General features: G+C 40.9%; 1 protein-coding gene across 1 annotated transcript; it reads left to right on the top strand.

The window, feature by feature from the left end:
• The first annotated feature begins 1,400 nt into the window (after positions 1 to 1,400).
• zgc:153993 (uncharacterized protein LOC767645 homolog) lies at positions 1,401 to 25,981 on the top strand. Its single transcript, XM_041786953.1, has 6 exons — positions 1,401 to 1,779; positions 4,246 to 4,294; positions 6,363 to 6,524; positions 16,523 to 16,655; positions 22,130 to 22,234; positions 22,331 to 25,981. The coding sequence occupies exons 1-6, from the start codon at positions 1,710 to 1,712 to the stop codon at positions 22,427 to 22,429; spliced, it is 618 nt and encodes a 205-aa protein (XP_041642887.1). The 5' UTR covers positions 1,401 to 1,709; the 3' UTR covers positions 22,430 to 25,981.
• The last annotated feature ends 312 nt before the right edge of the window (positions 25,982 to 26,293 follow it).

Raw genomic sequence — 26,293 nt, 5'->3', positions numbered from 1 at the left:
AGATTTACATCTAAACTAACCAAAATATTGTGGCAGATATATTTTCTCTTACTTTAACCAATCACTGAAAAGCATTTTTTAACCCAGTGTTTGCTACAGATGCTAATGGCTAAAAATAACGTATGCTAACTGCTGTTAATCCTCAAACAGCATCCAGTGTGGATGAAAAATATGACAAGGCATGTTGCATAATGTGAGTATTGTGAAGCCTACAGCTTAAACCTAGAGCCAGTATAAAACAACACTAACATCGAGTGGTGAAATCACTAATTTTACCAGATAATTTAACAGTAGACGGCAGAAATAATCTCTGCTCACGGAAAACAACGGTGTTATTGATTATGGTCTGATATTTAAAACATAAATATAAAGTCACAATGTTGGGTGTCCATACTTCACGTATGCAAATTTTCAAATGGTGCTGCTGGCAAAGCAGAACAGACCACCCCCACAAGGCCTTTTAGCCATTTAGCCATTTAGTAACACAGTAATTAAATACTTACCAAACAGATATGTCCTTCTCTGTCCATCGCTGCTGCTAGTTTTCTTTCCCCTCTCTCTCCAAACTATCAGGGTCAGGGTCTAACACGTACGGATATATATCAAAAGTCGCCATATTTTACTCAGTTGGATCGGTTCATTCAAAGTTTACAAGTACTAGCATAGCAATATAGCCACATTGGAGGGGGCGGGCACAAAACATTGAGTCAGGCCGCCAGCCAGCCTCCGGAAAATCGGCCAATCGGAGGAAAGCATGTCCATTGGGGGGGGTTAAAGAGACAGCAGCGAAAACGAAGAGTTTCAGACGGAGGTTAAAATAAGGGTTTTTCAGGACGCCAGTGTGAAAAACAGCTGTAAACCATGTGAAAATACTATGTGGGTATCAGAGAGATGGTGTAAAGCTTTGAAAAAAGGCATAATACCCCCACTTTAGGCATTATGTAGAAACTATGTCAGCTGGTGCAACGCCTTAAAGGTTAGAGCGTAAACTCCATCGTAAGTAAGAACTTAGGTTTAAACTAGGCAATGTCTGAACTTACACACAGCTGGTGCAACCCATAGCATACCACCACAGTCTTTGCTCAAAATGATGCTGCTATAAAATAGTCTGGCCTGCAGGACGTCTCATTGGAGCACATCAAGCCCTCATCCTAGAATGAGTTTAAAACCCCTGCTTTAAACTGCCCTTGTTAAGTTGATGTGTTCAGTTGGCTTTGGTAGGTTTGACAAATCATGTAGGCTAGTCTGTGATCCCTCATTAGGTGCAGTTGTGTGATCCCCAGTCTTTCAGTCGTCACACAAAAATCTGCTGAAACCAGCCTGTGGGTGTGTACTCCTGTCCAGGTCTTTCCAAAATCTGTAAAGACTGTGAAAGTTGTGCAGTGTGTCCCCAGCTTACTTTAGCTGCGATTACCCCTCTCCAAGATGGCTCCCGTCACCTATAGCTCCCGTGAGCGTTAGCCGAGGCGGAATGTACGTGTAGCCTACATGTCTGTGGGTCTGCAGCGAGGAAAGAGGCGTGCCGGCCGGTGGTTTCTGTACGTTTCCGTGTCACTTCCTGGTTCTTCGGCGAAACTTTTCACGGCTCGGACACGTCGGGGCAAGTGACTTTATCCGGGCGATAAGTGTTAAATGTTTAAACGAATAATCTGATCCCGACGACATCAACTTCAGCTCACTCCCTCCGAGCTGAGAGAAAGTTTGGAGCCATGGCTGACGGACGAGATGAAGAGAAGAGAGAGGAAGACCGAGAGCTTCAGGGTGCCGTGGGTGGGGAAGGTATGTGGAGCCATATCTGCTGTCCTTATTCTCTAAAACAGACACTGCTGTACACGGCACTTTCTTTTTTATTCTGGTAAGATTTGACTTCAAGTTGCATTTAGAGTCAACTACAAAGGCATTCTGATTTGTAAAAGCCTGTGGATCCACCGTCCCTCTCGGGTGAAACTGAAAGTTATTATGGGAGCAGACCACAACACTTAGTAGACTTTCTGAACCATCTAATAGGCCTTAAAGTGTTTTCTGCTGCGTGAATGTTGATGTAAGAGTATATATACGTGTACAGTTTTAAAATAAGAATTGTACAGGACCGTTAAGGCTTCCTGTCATGTCATTTGATTGCTCCCGGTGATAAAGAAGGTAATAAAAGAAGCAGATTTAACCTTAGTCATGAGAGTGAGTCAAGGAGAAGGCTGTTAAAGCTAGTTAAAATTTAAGAAATCACTTCAATGGTCAAGTTTTTCTGTTTTTCAGATATTTAACCGTTAATGTTAACTTTTACTTTTGTATTCCAGCGATAAAGGCAGCAGACATAGTTGAAAACTAGTTTTAAATAAAGAAAAAGGAGGATTTAATTGCTGTTGGGAAGACGTTTAATGCTCTTTTCCACCACCCCTGCGCTCCACCTGAGGATATGATAAATATGTAATATGTAGAGCTGTGCAGTAAAATCACACTGTATTTGTTACGATATGAGCGAGAGCTGGGAAATTATTTGGCTTTCATTATCAATCGCTATGTTGACTTCTCATGAAAAGCAAGGTAGTCAGGATAAATTCAATACAGTGTTGTTCTCATTTGTACTATGGTTTTATCACAGTAATGACAAATGTTTCAGTGTTCCTTGTTAGGTTCTGGGCTCAAAAGTACACAATACTTGCCTCAAATGCATAATTTATTTTTACTAATTCAGAAATGCACAATAGTATCAGAATTTATAGATTATAGGGATCAAATCCATGCATCATGCTTATCACAACAGGGCAATTTCATTAGGGGTGCAAAATAACAGCATATCGGTTTCAGCAGATATTAGCTTAAAACTTAAATTGTTGGTATTGTTAGGAAAATTTCTGCTTTATGAAATTAAGTGATGCTGAAAAATAAAGGACAATTGAAAAACATGACACAAACAGTTCTTTGTGGAAAGATGCGAAGAAAACAAGTGCAAACACTCAAAGTGTCAAAGACAAGAGAAAACAGAATGGGGTAGGAACTAACAACATACTGTTGTTAACATTTTATGTAAAGGGTGTTAAAGGACTATGTATATATGAGTGCATGTGTGCATGGTTGTGTGTGCGCGGGGGTGTGTGTATGGCATGGTTAAAGGGTTGTGCACGCAGCACACACATTCACAGACCCAATAAAAGAAGTACACACACACGCATGCATGCGCATTAACGGGACATGCATGCAGTCAGACCAACAAATATGTGCACACCCACACGCTGTCCCAGTTCATCCCAGCTCAACTCGAGCCCCCACTGTGCTACTAGAGACACACATGCACACCTGTGTAGTTGTCTGCAAGCCGTGAACTATGTTTGTTTGAAAATGTAATCATCAGTCTTTACCTCTTTTTGGGTGGCAGAGGTTGAAAATCTGGATCTTCAACTTCTTTAATGATTTTAAAATGAGCAGGGCACTTCAAGTAAAATTTTAGTTTTGGTTTTACATTAAAAGTAGGCTCTAAATGATGTTTTATAAAAATTGGACTGCATTATTTTTCCTCAAATGTATATTTTTGGTAGTGCTGTCAAATTTTTGATGGATTTTGATTATTCAGTCACACGGGTAAAAAATGTGATTAAAAAATGTCTGCAGATTAATTGCACTCTGTTGCCATCACATAAATGTCTAAAGTATCTTTTGAAACTTCAGTTGGAACACATGTAGAAAAATCTCTGTGCTCCTATTTTTTTGATAATTTTATGGATAAAATTCATACTCTACAGATTAACACCATCCTAGATTGACTAGTAAGTGGAAAATATGCCAGTGATCTTCACGTATTCTGTTTCAATAGCTAATAAAAAGTTTTGATTTCATGTATAAGCATTTTCTTTCAGACTGGTTTGTTACTGTTATTAAGAAATCTACCAGTAATGCAGTCTTTCTCAGATTATTAACCATGTGCAATTAATTGTAATTAAATAACTACAAAGCCTCCAATTAATTAGATTTTTTTTTTAAATCAATTGACGGTATTAATCTTTGGTATTTGATCTTAATTTGTTTTTTAATTGCTTTAAAATAGTGCATCTACTCAAACTGCCCAATGGGTATAAGGTTATTTAGATTGATATTAAGACAATGAAAAACAGCTTTTACTGTAAAATCTGTTCTGGAAGTAGACCATATCTTACCAAAGAGATATTCACAGAGGTTTACTTAGTGACATAACTTCAAAAAAGGGTCATTTCAGGATAATCAAAGTAACTACATATCTTCTCTTTGCTTCAGATGTCATTGATGATCCCATTCTGGAGCAGGGAGCCATAGTCCTCAGAGGGTAAGTTTCGTCTAGGCCTGTGGTTTGAGTGCCCCACAGTGGGTAGAACTTGTCACTAAGTTGATGATAATCATGGCCACCCACTAAAACGGGAGATGCGATTGGTCAATTTTACTTAGTACCTCTTTTAAATTAGTTACCTAGCTTCCCGGTAATTTTATAGGCAACCAGTCAATCCCTAACCTGGCATGCCAGATGGATGTTTTTCACACATCCATCCATCCACTCATACACAGCATTTGGGAAAGGGCGGAGCCTTTGAAAAAAAAAAAACTCAGTGTGATTGGATGGATGTTCTGTACAGGCCAATGAAAGCAACATTGCACATGCTACCAAGCTGCACCCCTGTGGAGGACTCAGCTCCATAGGGAACTGCATAACATGAACCATGGCGACTGTAGACATGTCAGTACACAACTTTTGTCATTTTTGATAAGAAAGAACTCACTGCTGTTCCTTTTACTTCTTGTAACGATGAAAAGAGAAAGCAGAATCATTATAACCTAAATTTCATTGAGACCTCCTCTGTTGTGACATTTAGAACAAGCAAGCTAAACTGAGTTCTGCTTTCTCATCCACAGTCATTTCAGGGCTTTGGGCTTCATTTATTAACTCCTGCCTCCAGTTTGTCTAATTTTCTTTATATTTAACAAAGGTTCCTGTATTACTATTTTTGTAAAAATAAGGTCAACTTTTTTAATCTACTTTCAAACAACAGTAATATGTAGGGGTGGGACAAAATATCGATACACTAAAATATTGCGGTATTTCCTGGCATAAGACTGTATTGATATTTTAAAATGCAGTATCAATATTTTATTAATTGATAATTCACTTTGTATGTGCGGTAGTTTGTGGTATAATTTCACCCCCTGACCACTAATTGGCAGCAGGCAACGGCAGCGTGATCTCGTTGTCTCCTCTGCCTAGACAATGAGATCACGCTAGACTTCCGGTCTGAGTGAGCCGGTTGCTCGGGCCTACTCAGCAGAGCGACTTCTGCTGCATTCATAGTGAATGTGTGGACTTTATTTGGCTTCCAAAACATTAAAGACCGTACAAGCTTTGACAGGAGTCAAGTGGTTTGCAAGATATGCCATGCCAGAGTGAAGTACTCAGACAACATGACGAAGCTGAGAGCTAGACATAGCAATAGCATCACAGTTAACAGCTAGCATTAACAAACCAGCCTTTTGAAGCTACTGCTGGCCATGTAACCATAATCACAGTCAATGCTTCACTTTATTTGGAAAGACCTGTGCTGTCTTAGTATCATTAAGAATGAAGTTTTCCATAATATGATTTTAAAAACAACATAGTGGCCTGTCATGTCATGCCCTCCCCAACACAGTCCATCAGTCCTTTAAGAAGGATGTGACGATCAGCTCGTCTCCCATAGTCTCCCTCCACAAACACCTGGTCATTACTTGATGATATAAAAACTGTTATAACGTGAAATATAAAAGACTAGAGTACACTTATTTTGATTTTATATTGATTTATTCCCCTTTTCTTGAAAAAAAGAAAACACGGCAGCATTTAAATTCCGTGCAGCAAATGGGGAAAATTCGAGATGATGCAGGACTACATATTTTTTAAAATAGCTTAATTTTGTTTAGTTAGATTCCATATTAACTTAAAATTAACTATATATAGACACACACACTGTATAGACTTTATGCACTTTCGGTTCAGTCTTCAGCTCAGTCGGTGTCAAATTCTGTGAAATTCACACTACATTGCAGTGAATAAATTGAGAAACCCTGCACTTGACCATTTTACAACTATTTTGCATTCTCTAGTTAGACATATTTTGTGAGGTATTGTTATACAGTTTTCTTACAATATATTGATTATCGCACTATCGCTGTATCATAATAACATCAGTATCATGGACCATGTATTGTGTATCCTATCGTATCATGACGTTACCATTCCCTGTGATTCCCACCCCTAGTAATATGTCTATAAGTTAAAGGGTGTTATGTATACTTTTATTTGCTACAGAGCCTTACCTTGATTTAAAGTTAATGAAGGAGACAATCATCTCCCTTGTTCTTTTTTGCAGGTATGTGATTGAACGTATAAACACTGAGGAGCCTGGGCGGCACGTGTCCTCTGAGGACCTGGGAGGACAGCTGAATGAACAGCAGGATCCACAGGTCAAAGAAGTGGTGGAACAGCTGCTCAAGATTGCAGATGAGTTGAACAGGAACGCTGAGCTCCAACAGTAAGCTGAACAGCATGAGGATGAAATCAAACAGCAAAAGCCTGCACTGATGAAGTAACATTTATTTTTATGGATAGATTTAGAGATGTTCCAGTACCATTTTTTCTTTCCTGATACTGATTCCAGTAGGGCTGACAGCTTCAATTCAATTGGTCGATTAATTGATCAAAAAGCTTTTGTTCGACTAAGATTACCCTGGTCAGTTAATGCTGTTACTTTCTGGACTGACTGTGCAGACTAGCAAATCAATTTAGACCTATATTTGACTCAGAATATGGCTCAACAAATAGAATCATAATGTACAGCATCTCTGTGACCCTTAAGTTGTTTTTCTACTGATTGTTGAGTTTTACTGCTAAATATTAAAATAACAATAACACAGGGGGCTGCATCACATGCCCTCTCTATTTCTCTCTCCATTATGCTCTATTCAGGCAGTATGACATAGTTACAGAACAGCCTTCCATTGGCTAACAGACCCTTACAGAGGGTAAAAAATATGACGCTTAGCATTCAGTCTAGTAGTAATAAATGATCATAATTAGATTCAAATGGATTAAAAGATGTTCCATATCAGGTTTACTGGTGTGGATTTAAACATTAAAGTCCCGGAAAGTCACACGAGATCAAGGTTTGTTGAAATGCTGCTGAAAGGGATTCAAAGATATTAATAGCTTCAATGGGAAGGCTCAACTTCTAGCTTCAAGAGGAAAAATAAGTAAGAGCCTACAATTTATGGTTCAAAATGTATTTAACTTTCATTAACAGTGTCACTTCTTGTTGTGTACGACAACACTGGTCTGGAAGGCATTTTAATGATTGCATACAGAGAAAAATGTCACGCAGCCACCATTCTTTGCTGCTGCAATGGGTCCTTTGGTTCTTCTTTGCTGCTCTAAAAACGATAGCTCGTGCATGCCATGTTTTCCAACAGCGGAGTAGAATTGATTTCCAGTGTATGTCTCCAGTTTATAGCACTAACATTTAGCATGGCATTACGAAGAAAAATATGAAGTAAAACCAAACGGTATCACATTAGTGCATAAACTCATGTACTCGGCGATACCAGTGTCTGCATTTTAAGCAGTATTGGACATATTTCTGATACAGAATTGGAACAACTCTTGAATTAATCATAATGCAAACATTTGAATTTCTTACAATACTCAGTTTTTTCAGTTTATTGAATAGTTTTCATAAATCAAACATATAGCATCCTCTTGCGTTGTTGAAAGGCATTCAACACAAAACTAAGCAAGCTGACACTGTTTGTAAACAGAAAGTTGAGACACTCTGCAGGCATTTTACAGAAAAGCTAATATCTTAGATTGTGGTACAAAGGACAATAGAATAAAAAGTGCATTTCATTTTCAGCTTTATCCAAACCGCACAAAAGACAATTTTGCTCCTCCTCAGGGACTGAGTGGAAGCAAGTATACCATATCTCAGCTGAGCACAGACAGACCTTTGAGCTCTGGTTAGTTTTAGAGTGAAATAAAACTCTGCACTGTAAACTCTTATAACCAGACTATACGTTCTTAATTTTGGTTTAAAACTCCTTCAGGTCATTCGTGTTTAGAATTCTCAAAAAGTCATGAATTAATTTGGCTGACACTACACCTCTATATTAACTCTTTACCTACTGGGTCTAAAAATGGCGATTTGGACATATTTTGTTATTATGGCTGTAAAATAGTCAGGAAATGCCCTAAGTCTGAGAGCTTTGGTCCCTTTTCCCAGGAGTGGGAATGATTTTTGCACATTATATGGAATTGTCAGCAGTTTAAAAGAAGAAAAACACAAAAACCGATTTGTTTTTCATGGCTTTTATGAGAAGAAATTTTGTTATTGCTCATGAGTTTTTAATTTTGACATTTGAAATGTGCACCTATACATGTTTAGAACAATCACTAGTCATTTTTTTTGAGTCTAGGACTCTGGATATGCAAAACACAGTGCAAAAGATTACTATGTACATATACACATGGACAAAACTGTTGGTACCCCTCTGTTAATGAAAGAAAAACCCACAATGGTCACAGAAATAACTTGAATCTGACAAAAGTGATAAATAAAAACTCAATGAAAATTAAACAATGAAAATTCAGACATTGCTTTTGAACTGTGGTTCAACAGAATTATTTTAAAAAACAAACTCATGAAACAGGCCTGGACAAAAATGATGGTACCTTTAATTTAATATCTTGTTGCACAACCTTTTGAGGCAATCACTGCAATCAAATGATTTCTGTAACTTTCAGTGAGACTTCTGCACCTCTCAGCAGGTATTATGGCCCTCTCCTCATGAGCAAACTGCTCCAGTTGTCTCAGGTTTGAAGGGTGCCTTCTCCAGACGGCATGTTTCAGCTCCTTCCACAGATGTTCAATAGGATTTAGATCAGGGCTCATAGAAGGCCACTTGAGAATAGTCCAATGTTTTGCTCTTTGCCATTCTTGGGTGTTTTTAGCTGTGTGTTTTGGGTAATTATCCTGTTGCAAGACCCATGACCTGCGACTGAGACCAAGCTTTCTGACACTGGGCTGCACATTTCTCTCTAGAATACCTTGATAGTCTTGAGATTTCATTGTACCCTGTACAGATTCAAGAAACCCTGTGACAGATGCAGCAAAGCAGCCCCAGAACATAACAGAGCCTACTCCATGTTTCACAGTAGGGACAGTGCTCTTTTCTTGGTATGCTTCATTTTTGCATCTGTGAACATAAAGCTGATGTGCCTTGCCAAAAAGTTTCGATTTTGTCTCCTCTGTCCATAGGACATTCTCCCAGAAGCTTTGTGGCTTGTCAACATGCAGTTTGGCAAATTCCGGTCTGGCTTTTTTGTGATTTGTTTTCAACAGTGGTGTCCTCCTTGTCGTCTCCCATGAAGTCCACTTTGGCTCAAACAATGAGGGATGGTGTGATCTGACAATGTACCTTGACCTTGGAGTTCTCCTTTAATGTCTTTGGAGGTTGTTCTGGGCTCTTTTGTTACCATTTGTATTTTCCGTCTCTTCGATTTGTCATCAATTTTCCTCCTGCGGCCACGTCCAGGGAGGTTGGCTACAGTCCCATGGATCTTAAATTTCTGAATAATATGTGCAACTGTGGTGACAGGAACATTAAGCTGCTTGGAGATGGTCTTATAGCCTTTACCTTTAACATGCTTGTCTATAATTTTCTTTCTAATCTCCTGAGACAACTCTTTCCTTTGCTTCCTCTGGTCCGTGTTTAGTGTGGTACACACCATGTCCCCAAACAGCACAGTGACTACTTGTCACCCTTTAAATAGGCCGACTGACTGATTACAAGTTTGTAGACACCTGTGATGCTAATAAGAGGACACACCTTGGCTACGTTATTTTCAGTCTTTTCTAGGGGGTACCATCATTTTTGTCCAGGCCTGTTTCATGAGTTTGTTTTTTAAAATAATTCTGTTGAACCACAGTTCAAAAGCAATGTCTGATTTTCGTTGATTAATTTTCATTGAGTTTTTATTTATTATTACTTTTGTCAGATTCAAGTTATTTCTGTGACCATTGTGGGTTTTTCTTTCATTAACAGAGGGGTACCAACAATTTTGTCCACATATGTAGGCCACAATTAGTGCAAATAAAGGTGGAAAAATGCATTCTCAACATTCTCAAGTAACATATTATTATTGCACATGACAGACACGCACAAATGCCACTATCTAATGCTATTTTTTGAAAACAAAATACTACTCTCGCTCGCTCTCCTTTTACTCTCTTCCTTCACACTCCTTTTCTCACTCGTCTTCTACCAAAGCTGCCGTTTGCGCAGTGCTGTTTGACATTACCATAATATACCACACATCATATATTGCCAGAAAGCACAGATTCTCAGCTCTCTGTCAGTGTTGGAATTTTTAAGATTGAGCAAACTTTTGAGGAGTTACAGTGTTGAGAATCCATGTAGCGGTCTCTCAATACTTCTGGTGTTTTGCTATGAATGCCCACGTCTTATGGTTGCAAGTACTGAACCATATATGTGTGCATGCCCACAATTCTCAGCTTTCCAACACCATTGGAATTTTTCTGATTCAGCGCGGGGTCAGTAGGTAAAGTGTTAAAGATCTATGCTAAAGATTTGTTTAGTCAGTCTACTATCTGACATATTGATTAATCTATTCCACAATTACATCATGCCACCCTTGTGTCTCACCTCAAATGGCTCCCAACCCATATCACCCTTTAATGCAAGTTTTGGGGCATTTTTATTCATGCCCAGAAGGCAGTGAATAGCTCTATTCTGAACTGCTTCACATCTGGATTGATTAGAGTAACCCCAAAGCCCTGAACCGTAATCTAATATAGGATGGACACAGGATTTATACAGCTGTGTGTACGTTTTATAACCAAGGTCACAACACGACTAAGTGCTGCTTTAGGGCGTTTTATCTCAACACAGAGAGCTGGCGTTTAATTAGAAGTTACTCATGGGGCCGATCATGTAAACTAAATCTTACATTGAAATGGTTGGCGCAACACATTAACATATATCAAGAATTTTTTTTTTTTTTTTTTTTTTTTTTTTTTTTAAGTTTTAGAAGAAATTTGGAGAGGTGCAGCGTCATTCCTCCTTTCCTCCTCCTCTGTGTTTGTCAGTGGGCTGGGGTGTGCAGTAAACTTAGGAAAATGGATTAAAGACCAAAACAAGAAAATATATAATTGTCCATCCATCTTCTTCCGCTTATCCAGGGTCAGGTCGCAGTGGCAGCAGGCGAAGTAAGTCAACCCTGACATCCCTCTCCCCCCGCAACACCTTCCAGTTCCTCCTTAGGGATTCGAAGGTGCTCCCCGGCCAGATGGGATATGTAATCCCTCCAGCGAGTTCTGGGTCTGCCTCCACAGGAAGGTGCCTAGGAGGCATCCTGATCAGATGCCCAAACCACCTCAGCTAGCTCCCTTTGCGGTGAAGGAGAAGTGGCTCTACTTCGAGATCCTTTCGGTTGTCAGAGCTCCTCACCCTATCATTAAGGCTGAGCCCGGCCACCTTTCTAAGGAATCTAATTTTGACAGCTTGTATCTGCAATCTCATTCTTTCGGTCATTGCCCAGGGTTCATGACCATAGGTGAGGGTTGGGACATAGATCGACATAAATCGAAAGCTTCGCCTTCTGGCTCAGCTCCCTCTTCACCACAACGGTACAGTACAGCACCTGCAAAACTGCTGAAGCTGCACCAACCTGCCTGTCATTCTCACGGTCCACGCTAACCCTGTAAGACCCCGAGATACTTGAACTCCTTCACTTGGGGCAAAGACTCATTCCCCACTCAGAGGGGGCATCCCACCATTCACCAGCAGCAGATCATGGGCTCAGACTTGGAGGTGCTTATTCTCCTACCAGCCGCTTTACACTCTGGTGCAAACCACTTCAGAGCCATCTGGAGGTCCCCAGCTGGGAAAGCCAGCAGAACCACGTCATCTGCAAACAACAGTGATGAAACTCTGAGCTCCCCAACCTGAAAGCCCTCCTCCCTCGACTGCACCGTGAGATCCTGTCCATGAAAATCACAAACAGCATCGGAGACAAGGGGCAGCCTTGGCGGAGGCCAACACACACTGGAAACATGTCTGACATTGTGTTAAGGATGCGGACACCACTCTCACTTTGGTTATACAGGAACCTGATGGCTCACTGCAGTGGCCCCATTACCCCATATTTCCGCAGTACACCCTACATGACCCCCTGGGGAACACAGTCGTGAGCATTCTCCACAAAAGGTCCACAAAACACATGTAGACTGGATGAGCAAACTCCTATGCTTCCTCAAGGAGCCCTGCGAGAGTAAAGAGCTGGTCTACTGTCCCACGACCAGGATGGAATACACATTTTTCCTCCTGAATCTGAGATTCAACAATCGGATGGAGCCTTCTTTCCAGCACCCTAGACTTTCCCCAGGAGGCTGAGTAGTGTGTTACCCCGATAACTGAAGCACACCCTCCGGTCCCCTTTTTAAAAATGGGAACAATCACTCCGGTCTGTCACTCCATAGGAACTGTCCCAGACCTCCATGCGACATTACAGAGGCACGTCAGCCATGACAGCCCATCAACATCCGGAGCCTTCAGCACCTCAGGTCAAATTTCATCTATACCTTGCCCCTTGCCACTGGGGAACTTTTTGACCATCTCAGTGACCTCCACCAAGGATATATCTGAGCCTTCCCCCCAGATCCTCAGACTCTGTCTCCTCCTTGGAGAATATGTCAGATGGGTTCAGGAGATCCCCAAAGAGCTCTTTCCACCACTCCACGATGTCTGCAGTCTGGGTCAGCAGTTCTCCACCCCTGCTGGTAACAGACTGAGCCAAGCCCTGCTTTCCCTTCCTGAGTTTTCAAACAGTTTTCAAGAACACCTCTGGGGCCAACCGAAAGTCCTTCCCCATAGGCTCCCCAAACTCCTCCCACACCTGGATTTTCGCTTCCACAACAGCCAAAGCTGCCACCTTCTGAGCCATCCGGTACCTGTCACCCGCTTCCAGAAACCCATGGGCTGACTGTGCACAAAAGGCCTCCTTCTTCAGCGTGATGGCTTCCCTCACCACTGGTGTCCACCAGCAGGTTCTAGGGTTGCTGCCACAACAGGCACCAATGACTTTCTGGCCACAACTTCTCACTGCTGCTTCCACAACAGAGGCTTTGAACTTGGACCAATCAGGCTCCATATCCCCATTCTCCTCCAGAATGCTCAAGAAGTTCTTTCGGAGGTGGGAGTTTTAGACCTTACAGACAGAGGCTTCCACCAGATGTTCCCAGTTCACCCGCACTACACGTTTATGTTTACCAAGTTTGTCTTGCAGCCTCCCCCGCCATCTGATCCAACTTAACACTAGGTGGTGATCAGTTGACAGCTCTGCTCCTCTCTTCACCCAAGTGTCCAAAACACATGGCCACAGATCTGACAAAACAGCAACAAAGTCGATCATCAATCTATGAACAATGTCGTTCGTTATGGACGGTCCATTACTAGCACTGAAGTTCAATGACATACCACCACTCGGGTTCAGTTTAGGCAGGCTGTTCCAGGTGTCGCAGTCATTGCTCACATGGGCATTGAAGTCTCCCAGTAAGACAGTGGAGCCCTCAGGAGGCACCCTTTCCAGGACACCACCCAGAGACCCCAAGAAGGCCTGGTACTCTGAACTGCTATTAGGTGTATATGCACCCACAACAGTCAAAGCTTTCCTCTGTGCAACTTGAAGCCACATGGAGGCCACCCTTTCGTACACTGGGGAAAACTCCAACATAGAGGCTGCCAGCCGGGGGCTTGTGAGTATCCCCAAACCTGCCCGATGCTTCTCATCCTGGGCAAGTCCAGAGTAAGCCCCTTTTCGACTGAGCTGGTGCTGGGGCTAGTTCCAGGCTAGTGCCTGGGTTAGCACCGGTTCTTTCTGTTTCCACCAACAAAGCACTGGCTCCAGGTGCTAAAAACCAGTGCTTAGCAAGCACCAACTCTTTGCTGGGCCAGAGTGAAGCACCAACTACGTCAGGGGGCGGGGGGTGGGGTTATCGTGATGATCGTGACGCGTTGGAAAACAGTCATTCTGAACTCGGCCACAGCCACAAAGGAGTACATGCTGGTGTACTCCATCCTGCAGACCACCGTTACTGATCCTGGTAAGTTTTATTTCACCCTGTTGTTAGCCTACTATGAAAACGTTTGCTACAATATTCCATCATCAATATTATGAACATTACACTTGCTAACCTGGTGCGTGCTATTGTTATTACAAACAATAACAATGCCTGACCTGTATTCAGAACTTCCCTCGTTGTTACACAATGGCCCATTTAATTATATTACTGAACTATATGGTAATCAGCAATGTTTCTTGCTCATTTTACAGTTGTCGACCGTGGATTTGGAGGCTCTGTTACCACAACCAGCATCACCAGTCCCATTCTGCAGCTCATCTGCCTCGTCTTCCTCTCAGACCAAATCGTTTGGTCGTTAAAAGTTTATCTCTAATTGTAGGAGCCATAGTGTAGTATATGTGTATGTGTCACGTGGTGTTTGGGTTGCTGTGGTAACGCACGGGAGCTTGGGTCCCGTGACGTATGTGGTGATTGCCGGTTACTACTAAGAGGCGTGCTTACCTGCAGTCAGGAAGAGAGAGGGGAGCAGGAGAGCCGTAATTTTTGTTGACTGCTTCGCTTTGCCTTTTGTTTTAATCCATGCTGTTGCTACTGTGTACTCAAATCCGTCCAGTGTGTGTGACCGTGAAAGCTGCTGTTTCATTAAAAACACCTAAAGTGCATTCAGAGCCTCAGTGTGCTTCTATTGCCAAGGCGGCAGCGTGTCAGACAGGTACAGGACCAACACCTTTCCTCTCAAGCGACAAGGCTGGCTTTTTGGAGTCACTACACTAATTATGTTAATGTGTACTTTATGTAAATAAAAAATTGTTTGTAATAAGAGATGCATGTTTCGTCTATAATCCACTGATCATCAACTGGTGGCCCGAGGGCCAAATCAGGCTCTGGTTTTAAGAGTATCTTTAAGCCTAAAATGTCTGCAGCTCTTTGATCCATCCAAAAAACAGTTACTGTTTAAATAGTTTTAGAATGATCTGATTTTGATCTGTTTTTACAGAAATTTACTCGTCAGCCATTGTTATTAAATTTCTTTTAAAAATGGGTTAAGACTGGCTGAAATGTTGTAAAAATGCCCAGAGTAAGTGATGAAAAGGGGTGAGAGAGTGGCAAAATATGCTTTGGAGTGGCACAAAGGGGCACAAATATGCAGGAAAAGCAGTTAAAATGTGGCAAAAATACATAAAAGAGGAAAAAAAGGGGGCAAAAAGTTAAAAAATGGGTTGTAGATGGCAAAATGGTGCAAAGATAGTCATGAAAAGAGGTTTAAAAAATGGCAAAAATGGATACAAGATTGGAACAAAGGGGCCCACAGGGTTGCGGCTCCATGTTGTACTTTCGGGCTGGGCCAGACCGGAGGTCCAGCCACTGGGTATTCACTGTCATGCTACCCCCCTGGGTCTGGCTCCAGGTGGGCGCCCCGGTGTCCCTATAACGGGCGAGGGGACTCCATTCCATTGGCTCTGCGTCATGATGGCTATTTTGAAACACTCTTTGTCTGGACCCTCCCCCGGGACAAATTTGCCTTGGGAGACCCTACCAGGGACATTAAGCCCCTGGCAACATAGCTCCCGGGTTCACTGGGACACACAGACCCCTCCTCCATGATAAGGTGGGAATTCTCGGAGGAAGATATAATTAATTGAAAATTAAAATAATGTAAATAAAAAGGCACAGTTTTCTGTGAGTAACACTCACAGAAAGCACTGACTTGTTAACACGTACCTGAAAATGAAAGTCAAGCCATCATGCAGCCTTTACTCAGCCCCCACATATCCAGTCCTAAACATCTGCTAATCTAAGACTGACACATAGGGGTATGTGATATTATTGGAATGGCAACAGTACCGGCAGATAATTGCTTTAAAAGTTGAATATCAGTACCATCAGATATGAAAATTTCTTTAGAGCTGATTTATTTACAGCTGATATATTGGTTGTACCGATCAGACATCAATGGTTAATAAAAAAATATTTCAACAGTATAATCAATGATTTTATTGCATTTTTTATTTCCATGCATGCTGCTCAAAGTGATCTCAGTCTGCAGCTCTCTCTCTCCTCTTGTTTAAAGTATGCAGCAGGCAGGTCTGAGTGTGATACCTACGTCATCACTCTGCCTTCCAGTAAAAATTTTCCCAACCTCTCTATGAATTAAAATCAAGATTTGATTTAACATATGGTAGGATCACTTCTTCACTGCAGATGTGTCACAGAAATGAGTCCCATTCTGGGTTCTATTTAAATATCTCATTTTGTCTTACGAGTTTAGAAATAAAGCTGAAGTAACTCTGTTAGATACAGTAGAAGACACACATTTGAATCAGAATTTTAAAGACAAAAAACACAACAAACTAAATCTTTCTGTTTTGTGACACCAGATTGATCAACCAGGTTCCAGGAAACTGTGCTCAGGATATCTTCATGAAGGTGGCCAGAAACATCTTTGCTGATGGCATCAACTGGGGTCGGGTGGTGGCCCTCTTCCACCTGGCCTACAGACTCATCCACAAGGTAATACGAAGATACAGATATCCCATAGAGCCTTGCTTTCAGTGCGGGGGTTAGAGTGAGAGATAAGACAGAAATGGATATCTGGTGCTGGATTGCTCCAAATAAAAGTACAAAGAAGGGGCAGCACAAACAAGCGTCACCATGTTCGTGAACAAGTCAGGCTTCTACAGCCTTGAATTTCTCATGGATTATCACATTTAAAGTGCAGCGCCTCCTACGTACAAATGCAGCTGGAGAATGGGAGACTTTTTAAAAAGGTTGTTTCTATTTCCCTTTATCATATATCTGCTCCTTGGAAATGACTGTGTATATTCTTTTTTTTTCTTTTTTTCTTTTTTTTTTTTTCTTTTTTTCAGTTTTCACACGTGAATCTCAGTCTGTAAACTGCTGTCTCCTCCATCAGCTATTAGGCCTGCTGTGCAGCTGATGGAGGAGACAGAAGTTTGGCAGGCTTAAGTTTTTGTGTTCAATCATTAAAAAGATCGATGTTTGCCTAGTATTTCCAAGAAGCAGATAGATGTGAAAAATTGAAATAGAAAGATTGTTTGGAAAAGGTTCTCCTTAACTTTATTTAGCTGTGCTCATAAGTAGGGAGCGCTGCGCTTTATAATGGATAGTGAGATAATGAGAAATTCAAGACTGTGGAAACTGAATATGTCAGTAGAACATGAATTATTCTCAGCAAATATTTTTGTAATAGCAAGACAGATCTAGAAAAGCTTTTTAGTGTTTATATGTGCCGTGAAATTTTGCTGCCATGCTGCGTGGTGATAACAAGTGATTATCAGGAGGGTCGATGAGAAAAGCGTTAATTTTTAAATTAATTGCACAAATATCTGACAGGCTGAATAGCTGGTGACTCCACCAGACAGCTTCGTTTGAGCTGCAACGCTCAGTTCAGACTGCTGCTGCGACTCATTCTAGAACCGTCTGGTCGTGTGGGTATAATCTTTGGTCTGAACTGGGCTTTACAGAGCTGCTTCTGCTCACCCAGATTCTTAGACTGTCTGATGTGATTGGCGCTCTTGAGTTTATTCCACAGCATCTCTGTTGGATTCAGCTCTGAACCCTGACTGGGCCACTCCAAAAACTCTGGTAGATTTTCTGTTTTTTTTTACGCCATGCTGTTGAAGATTTACTTCCATGTTTAGGGTCATTGTCCTGCTGCATCACCCAGCTTCTCCTGAGCTTCAGCTGGTGAACAGCCACACTGACATTATCCTGTAGGATACTTTGAAACTTGGAAATCAATTTTGCCCTTGACGATGGCAAACGGCCCAGGCCCTGAGGCAGCAAAGCAGCCACAAATCCTGATGCTCCCTCCACTGTACTTCACTGTGAGGATGATGTACTCATGTTAGTATGTGGTTCCCTTTTTACGTCATGCGTAGTGCTGCGTGTTCTTCACAAACATCTCAACCTTAGTTTCATCAGTCCACAAACGTTGTTCCCAGTAGTGTTGTGGAGTGTCAAGGTGCTTCTTGGCAAACTTCAGACATGCAGTGATATATATATATATCTTTTTTTTTTTTTTTTTTTTTTAAGAAAGCAGCAGCTTCCTCCTTGGTGTCCTGTCATGGTCACCATACCTGTTCAGTCTTTAGCGTATGGTAGACTTATGAACAGAGATGTTGACTGCTCCAATGATTCCTTTAAGCCTTTAGCTGTTACTCTAGGGTTCTAGTTGACCTCTTTGAGCGTTCTGTGTCGTGCCTTTAGAGTCGCCTTACAGGGGGCACACTTCTAGGGAGATTAACCAAGGTACTGTATGGTCTCCATTTGTGGAGAGTTTGTCAGACTGTGGACCCATGAAAACCTAAAAGCTGTAGCCGTCACCCCAATACTGAAAAAAACCTGATTCAGATCCCAACGACTACAATAACCTCCACCCGATCTCTAATCTACCCGTCATCTCCAAAATCCTTGAAAAAATAGTTGCCACTCAACTCCACTCCCATTTAAGTTACAATGCCCTCTATGAACAATTCCAGTCCGGTTTCCACCCCCGCTATTGTACAGAAACTGCTCTCCTAAAAATCGGCAACAACCTCCTCATAGCAGCTGACTCCAGTTTACTCTACATTCTCATCCTCCTCGATCTTAGTCTGGCCTTTGACACAATCTCTCACACCACCCTCCTCAATAGATTATCTTCCATTGGCATCACTTCCACCCCCTAGACTGGTTTCACTCTTACCTCTCAGGCCGCACTCAGTTCATCCGTCTCAAATCCTTCTCTTCCCAGCCCTCCCCCCGTCACCTCAGGTGTGGCCCAGGGCTCTGTCCTGGGGTCCCTTCCGTTTACCATCTACCTTCTTCCCCTTGGTAGTATTTTCCGCAAATTCAATATCCATTTCCACTGCTTTGTGGATGACACCCAGCTCTATCTATCCAGCAAACCAAATTCAACACTCCCACCCCCCTCCCTCACAAACTGCTTATCTAAAAAAAAAAAAATCCTGGTTCACCTCAAACTTCCTTGAATTAAACAGTGACAAAACAGAAATCCTCCTCATTGGTACCAAATCCACATTATCCAAAACTGACAGCCTCTCCCTCACAATCGACAGCTCCTCAGTCTCCCCTCCCCTCAGGTTAAGAGTCTGGGTGTCATCCTCCATAGCTTTCTATCATTCCAAGCTCACATCAGTACCCAGATAGCAAAAAGTCATTGAATCAATATTACGATACTGTCAGGCTGAAGATTGCAATCAACATTGATGTCAAACATTGAAAAACACATTGAAAGTGCTCACTATGATCAACATTGAAATAACGTTGAATTTCCAATCAATTCTGACAATAAATCAACCTTGATTCAACTGTGATATGATCAACATTGAAATAACGTTGAATTTCCAATCAATTCTTACAATGAATCAACCTTGATTCAACTATGATATGATCAACATTGAAATAACGTTGAATTTCCAATCAGTTCTGACAATGAATCAACCTTGATTCAACTATGATATGAGCAACATATGTATAATGCAATGCATATATGTAGTTGATTCAGTGTTGATGCAATTCTACATTCTTTCAATGTTGATCATATCATAGTTGAATCAAGGTTGACTCATTGTCAGGATTGATTGGAAATTCAAGGGTATTTCCATGTTGATCATAGCAAGCGCTTTCAGTGTTTTTTCGACATCAATGTTGATTGCAATCTTCAGTCTGACAGTTGCACAATGTTGATTCAATCACTTTTTGCAATCTGGGTTGTCAGCAAGTCGTTGAGTTTTTAGTCTCAGACTAAGATTTTGCGACGACTGGGGGTCGACTGGGTGGAAATTCACAACAACATTTTTTGGGCAGAGAAGAAGATGTAGATGGAAATGAAGATAGCTTATGAGTTAATATCTCTTTCAAACTTGTGTTTTTTAAAATCATTTATTAATTTGAGTCAAGACGATGCATGTTACCGCAACAACCAAAGAGCTACTGTATCTCGGAAACACTTCGGATTAAAAGTGTATGAAAATGTGAGTCGTCTCACCACAAAACCAAACTGATTGGTCTTTTACTTTGAATTACCCAAGGGAACTTTACCATACCTGTCATGGTGTAGTACTGGAGAGCGGTCTTGGTCTTGTCTGCCCCCAAATATAATACTAAAGGACCATTTCAACACTTTTCAACCGTGAGATCTCGCTGGTCTCGTGAGCTGCCTACATGCCCCATGGTTGTACTGAAAAAAACTCCAAACAGACCCCTTCTTTGATGTCACCTTCACAATTCTTGCATTGCTTTGATTTTAGCTTTCAGATTAGCCAGGAACATTCATCTTTAAAGCAAAAAAGGGGAGAGATATACTGTGTGCTCTCGTTGTGTAATAAACTCCAGATTGAAGCCAGGTGCTCTTGAAGACTGATGCGTATAGTCGAAAAAAGGGAGGAGCCACCAGGGCAATCTTCAGGCACACTCGCTTGAGTCAAGGATTTAAGTATAAAGCCTTTATTATTTCAGGGCATATCTAATCAAAATTAAAAATCACATGGAAAGCCGACCGGTTTCGACCGCACAGGGTCTTCATCAGGGCGTGAACAAAACACTGACACAGGTGAAGTTCATTTAAAGGAATCATGTGATCTGAGGGCTGAAGCCACACCAGCCACAGCAGTATTCGCAGAATGAATATATAACCCCTTATAATTGTGAGACACTAGGATAGAGATAATATCCACAATAAATTATAGGAGAGAGTAACAAAAAGCACAATATGCTATATAAGAAAAATATCTCCAAATGCAGAACATAAATATATACCTATGCATATGCATGTACACATGCACTCATACACCTACACATATACAAAAACATATCCAAAAAACCTCCCATTGATTCAGTTTCCTTTTTACTGTTTTTGTCTGCCGGTCCATCCTGTAAACATTTTTTTGTTCTGCTGATGTAGAAAAATGTTAAATGTTTCTGTCTGTTTGACATAACGCCGCATTCCAAAATATTATGCAAATGATATTTTTCTCTGATTTTCCTAAAGTCAATGCAAATGACAGTATAATGTTCAAGTCATCAACCGTTTGAGCATACTTCAGGTTGTACTGAAAAAAACTCCCAACGGTCACTGTTTTTTCAAAAATAACAAAAAAAAACCCTCAAAATGATCTGTTCCAAATTATCATGCATAACAGAGTTTCAAAACATTTTATAGGTTGTAAAGGACTGAAAATGGTAATTTGTTGAATTTGCAGCATTAGGAGGTCATAGTTACTGAAATCAAAGCTATTTCAATCAAAAACATGTTAACATAGGACCCCTTCTTTGATATCACCTTCACAATTCTTGCATTGCTTTGATTTTAGCTTTCAGATTAGCCAGGAACATTCATCTTTAATTCCTGTTTTTTCTTCTGTTTTTTTGCCACTTTGGTTGTGTCATAAACGTTAATCCAGTGGAGAAATCACGTGACTCTCAGTAGGTACGCTATCAGTGGCTGTGGATGAGATCAATGAGTGGAAAGGTGGTGATATAAGTTTTCGGACTTTTACCTGTTGAGACTTGAGTTTCTCGCCTCTTCATGTAGCTCTCTCTCTGTCCCTCATTGATCATCTGATGATCAGCTGAGAGAAGTTTATACAGAAAAAATGCCCTGACGTTTCAGAATCTGCTTCTGGCTCTGCTCTCACTTTGTGAGTGTTTAAGTAAGAAATTCATCCACACCAGGGGTAGCTAATTAAGCAGAGGTCAGCCATTGTGTCCTCAACCTACGTGCTGCAAACTCAAAAATCATCAGGAGAGAACAGACTTGAAGGCTCACACTGTGTGCCTGGCTACAGATCAAAGACCAGTTATAAGATGCACTCTTTTTTTCCAGAAAATGCTGCTTGAATGCTGCTGGACACAAACACAAGAAACTGAAAGTTTGTCTCTGGCCTAAGTGAGCCATTGGCATGGATAGTCAGGAAATCAAAATACAAGGTGGTACTAGTTATTTGTTTTTTGCTTTAAAGGCACTGACAACCAACCATCTAGAGAACATCAGAACAATCATCAGCTGGGTTCTTCAAGTCATCAGAGAGCAACTCTATTCCTGGCTTGTGCAGCAGGGAGGCTGGGTGAGTGATGAAAAGACAAGTCAGTATGGCGGTTAATGAGGCGAAATGCATCTTAGACCATCCAAAGCTCTAATCCTGCTCTCTGTGTCTTTCCAGGAGGGCGTGATCCGTGGGATTTCCCGTTGGAGGACAGTAGCCTTTGTAGCATCAGTAGTTTTAGTGGCAACGATTGTTTACTACAGGAAGACGCGCTGAGAGCTTCATATCTCACAACCATGGCTGCAGTCCCATCATCTGTATTTATGCCATTGGTTGGAGCCACTTTCTTAAACATTTACAGCCACTCCTATGCCTCCATCGTCTACGGTAGTGGAGGTCAAGTACTGTTCTAAGAGGAGGAAAAACCACTCTTCTACGTCCAAAAAGTGCTTTTACTGTCATCAGACTTTTCCATCATCTTTCACCAGCAACTTTGAACATCATTTCATGGGACTCCATCTTCAGCTGCAGCACCACCTTCAGCAGCCAGACTGGAAGGTTTCCTCTCTTTTGCATTTGATGAGGGTCTTCATAAACATGGGACGGATGTAGCAGTAGATTTTTTCAGACTAGAGGAACCAACCTCACCTGAACCAGGTCTCAGGATCATTTTGTTTCTTTATGTGGTGCTAGGTGCTGGGTCATATGTGAATTACCTAAGAGGACATGAAAATGTCTGAAAAATGTCAGATGATGAAAAATACACTGCAGCTTCTAGTGCAAAGCAAGATTCAACAAATTACAAAGTTGACCAAGTTGGCTTAAGAAAGTGTTTTACCAAGATTCTGTTTAGAATTTGCAGCTTAATCTCTAAGAAATGGGGTGTTTTCAATCATCACTGTAGCTTAGGGCAGAAGGCACAGTGCCAGCTGTAGCAAAATTCCAGTGTGTCACTGTTGCAGAAATCCTTTTTTTAAAGTGAACAGTTTGACACATCACAGCACAGAGCCAATACAATCTACTCTGACCCTTACATTAATTACATTAATTCCTCTGAATTGTACCCAAAATCTGTGAGACATCAATTTTATTACAAACAAATCTGCTTCAGAGTTGTAGTTAGACTAGCCTTTATGACCTCGTCTTGATCTTTGCATTTACAGAAGAAAAGATAGATATTTGATTGATATTTGCTCACGTTTATTAGGGTGTTTATGCAGAGACTGAGAAAGACTTTCACTTTTGAAGACACTGGAAAGTACCCCAACCTCACGTCTTTATGGACATTTTTTCACTTTATGCTATGAGTTTTTCTGGGCAGACTTCTGTCAGAAGTCATTTTCAGTGCTAAGAGTGAGATTTCAAGATATAAACACATCAAATGTGTCTGCTGTGTTCAACTTTAGCACTGTGTTATTCTTCTCATGCCATTGATAAACCAAATCTAATCAATATCATCTTAAATATCCACCAGTGTTAATCTCATATGGAGGGGGGGGCAAAATTAGATTCACTTGTAATAACTAAAATTATGATAAAACACTTAAGAGTACTTCATGCAAAGGTCTCTTGATAAGGAAACACCTCTGTGTAGGACTATTTTATATAAACAATGAAAACTTTTAAATTTGGCATTTGATTTGTGGTTGGGAACCACTGCCTTCGATATCCGTGCATGAGAGGTGTGTGCCATGCATGTGAGACTCACACAGGCAGTCTGGAAGCCCTGACTTTTTAACATGCAAACCGACATAAAAATCAAGCTGTGCCGGGGACCAAGACGCGCCTCTCATGCGCCTAGTCTGAAACGGGCTCAAGAAAATGTGAGGTGGCAGAGACTATTGACCCCCAAAACCTGATCAGTTCTCCTTCAGGTCCAGGTGCGGGTCTGTGCCAGATTTGATTAAGATCCCTTGACACACTCTTGAAATACCAAGCTCACAAGATTTGAACTCACAGTGACCTTTGACCCATGTCCTCCAGAATGTACATAATTTGAAATAAATCTCTTAATGTTCTTGAGAGACCACGTTCACAAGCAAGGGATGAAAATGACACCAGTTCATCTTGGAGTCAGAGTGGACATTTGTGCAAATTTGATAAAATGCCTGATGGTGTTCTTGAACAGTCATGTTCACAACAATGACCTGAGCTGATGCATGTAAACATGCATGTATATTCTGCAGTCCTGGCTGTCGCTGGTCCTGAGGCATACGTTTTTAAGTTTCAATCAGGACACTGCTGAATTATTTGCAGTTGTAAACTCCATCAGCAGCTGTAGCTTTTTAGTTTTTTTTTTTTTTTTCACTGATCTTGATCATGGAGTAATTTATTACATGCCACAAATGTTTGAGCTGTCAGAGTCCTACATGTGGAGGTTTGACTCACAATCCCAAAGCAACAGCAGAAAACTTTTAGTGTTTGTCAGCAGGTTTATGACCCACAACACAACAAACCAAATAATGAGAGGCTGGGGTGAAAATAAGTGTAAGAATTTTATCCCGGTGACTGAAGAGAATCAAACTAGTAGTTAATTTGTCTGACAACTAAGTGGAGTTAAAGATCCTGCTCTCTGTTTTATTCCTCTGTTTGTCTTCTAATGTTGATGAACTAAAAGGGATGGAAAACATAACGTTTAATATATTTTTATATGATATCAGATGAGATGTAGGAGACAGTATTGTTTAAAACCATATAGTTTATGGAAAAGATGTGTAGCCAGCTAAAGGGTTAAATTCAGATCCCTTTTTAGTTGGCACCAGAATTACAAGTTGGTTAATTAGTTGATAGTTAAATTGGCCAACAGTCACTGTGAACAAATGTTTTACCCAGTAAGCCATTCTGGACAAAAATGTCAACTGTGGAAAACATTAAAGTGTAAGTAAACCCCCAAGCTCAGAGCTAACTCTGCCCACTTCAGACTTTTGAAAAGTGCACAAAAAATGGGAGGGGGAGGGGAAAGGGACAGGTTTTCCAGATGAGGCAGGAGTGACGGTGACGTCCCCTTGTCAAAAAGTAACACAGAGTCCCGCAGCATTGCTGCCTCAAAGCGATCTTGTGAGGTGGAGGATTTTTCACCTCCAGAGTCCCCGGAAGCAGACTGTGGAGTGGTGATAGACTGTGGTGGTCCTGAGCACTACCTGTTTGCTCCAGCACCAGTGTTACTAAAGCCGGAGCTTTCAGAGCTGAAGCAGTGCAGAGGAGGATGGGAGTGGTCTCTGAATGGTAAAGTCAATTAGAGGCAGTAACGTTCGCCCTTTTATATAAAGTTTGTGATGTAGAAACCTACGGATGGTAGCCCCGCCTTTTCAGAAAATGTTTTTCAAAGCAGATGTCAGTTTGAGCTAATTAAAAGCCATAAAATTCAGATTTTTATAAATTTGGTGCAGAAGTCAGAAATAACAGCAGCATTGATGTGTTTTATCAAAGTTCAGTCAGATAGCTCAGTGTACAGCAAAAAAATGTTAGTGTTCACTACCTCTTTAATTGAAACTATAATAATATATTTGTCCCCATTTTTTGTCTGAATTCTTTTAATCAACTTTAGCCCTGATCAAAACTACCAAATATTTAAACATTTGGTGAAATAAACACTTTAAATGTAAGTTTGACAAGAAGCCACTGTTTTTTGATTTAAAAAAAAAAGATAAAAATGAGTAGTTGATTTAATCAACTTCAGCTACCAAACAGGTAATTGTCCTCCGTTAAATGCGATGCCACTCATTTTTCAGTGACCTTTTATACACTGCGTTCCACATTATTATGCAAATGATATTTTTCTCTCATTTTCCTAAATATTAATGCAAATGACAGTCAGAATATTTTTCAAGTCATCAGCCATTAGAGCATAATTCAAATGTTTTGAACAAACTTCATAATGACAAAAATTATTTAAAAAAAAATAAAAACCTCAAAATGCACTGTTCCACATTATTAAGCACAACAGCTTTTCAAAACATTTTATAGGTTGTGAAGAACTGAAAATGGTCATTTGTAGAAATTGCAGCATGAGATGGAGCATTGTCATGCTTGAAGAAAATTTTGCTACAGAAGGCACGATTCTCTTTTTGTACTATGGAAGAAAGTGGTCAGTCAGAAACTCTATATACTTTGTCGAGGTCATTTTCACACCTCCAGGGA

The sequence above is a fragment of the Cheilinus undulatus genome, linkage group 1 (genome assembly GCF_018320785.1).
Source record: "Cheilinus undulatus linkage group 1, ASM1832078v1, whole genome shotgun sequence".
Lineage (NCBI taxonomy): Eukaryota > Metazoa > Chordata > Actinopteri > Labriformes > Labridae > Cheilinus > Cheilinus undulatus.
The sequence above is the reverse complement of the archived record's forward strand: the minus strand, read 5'-3'. Positions and strand labels throughout refer to the sequence as shown.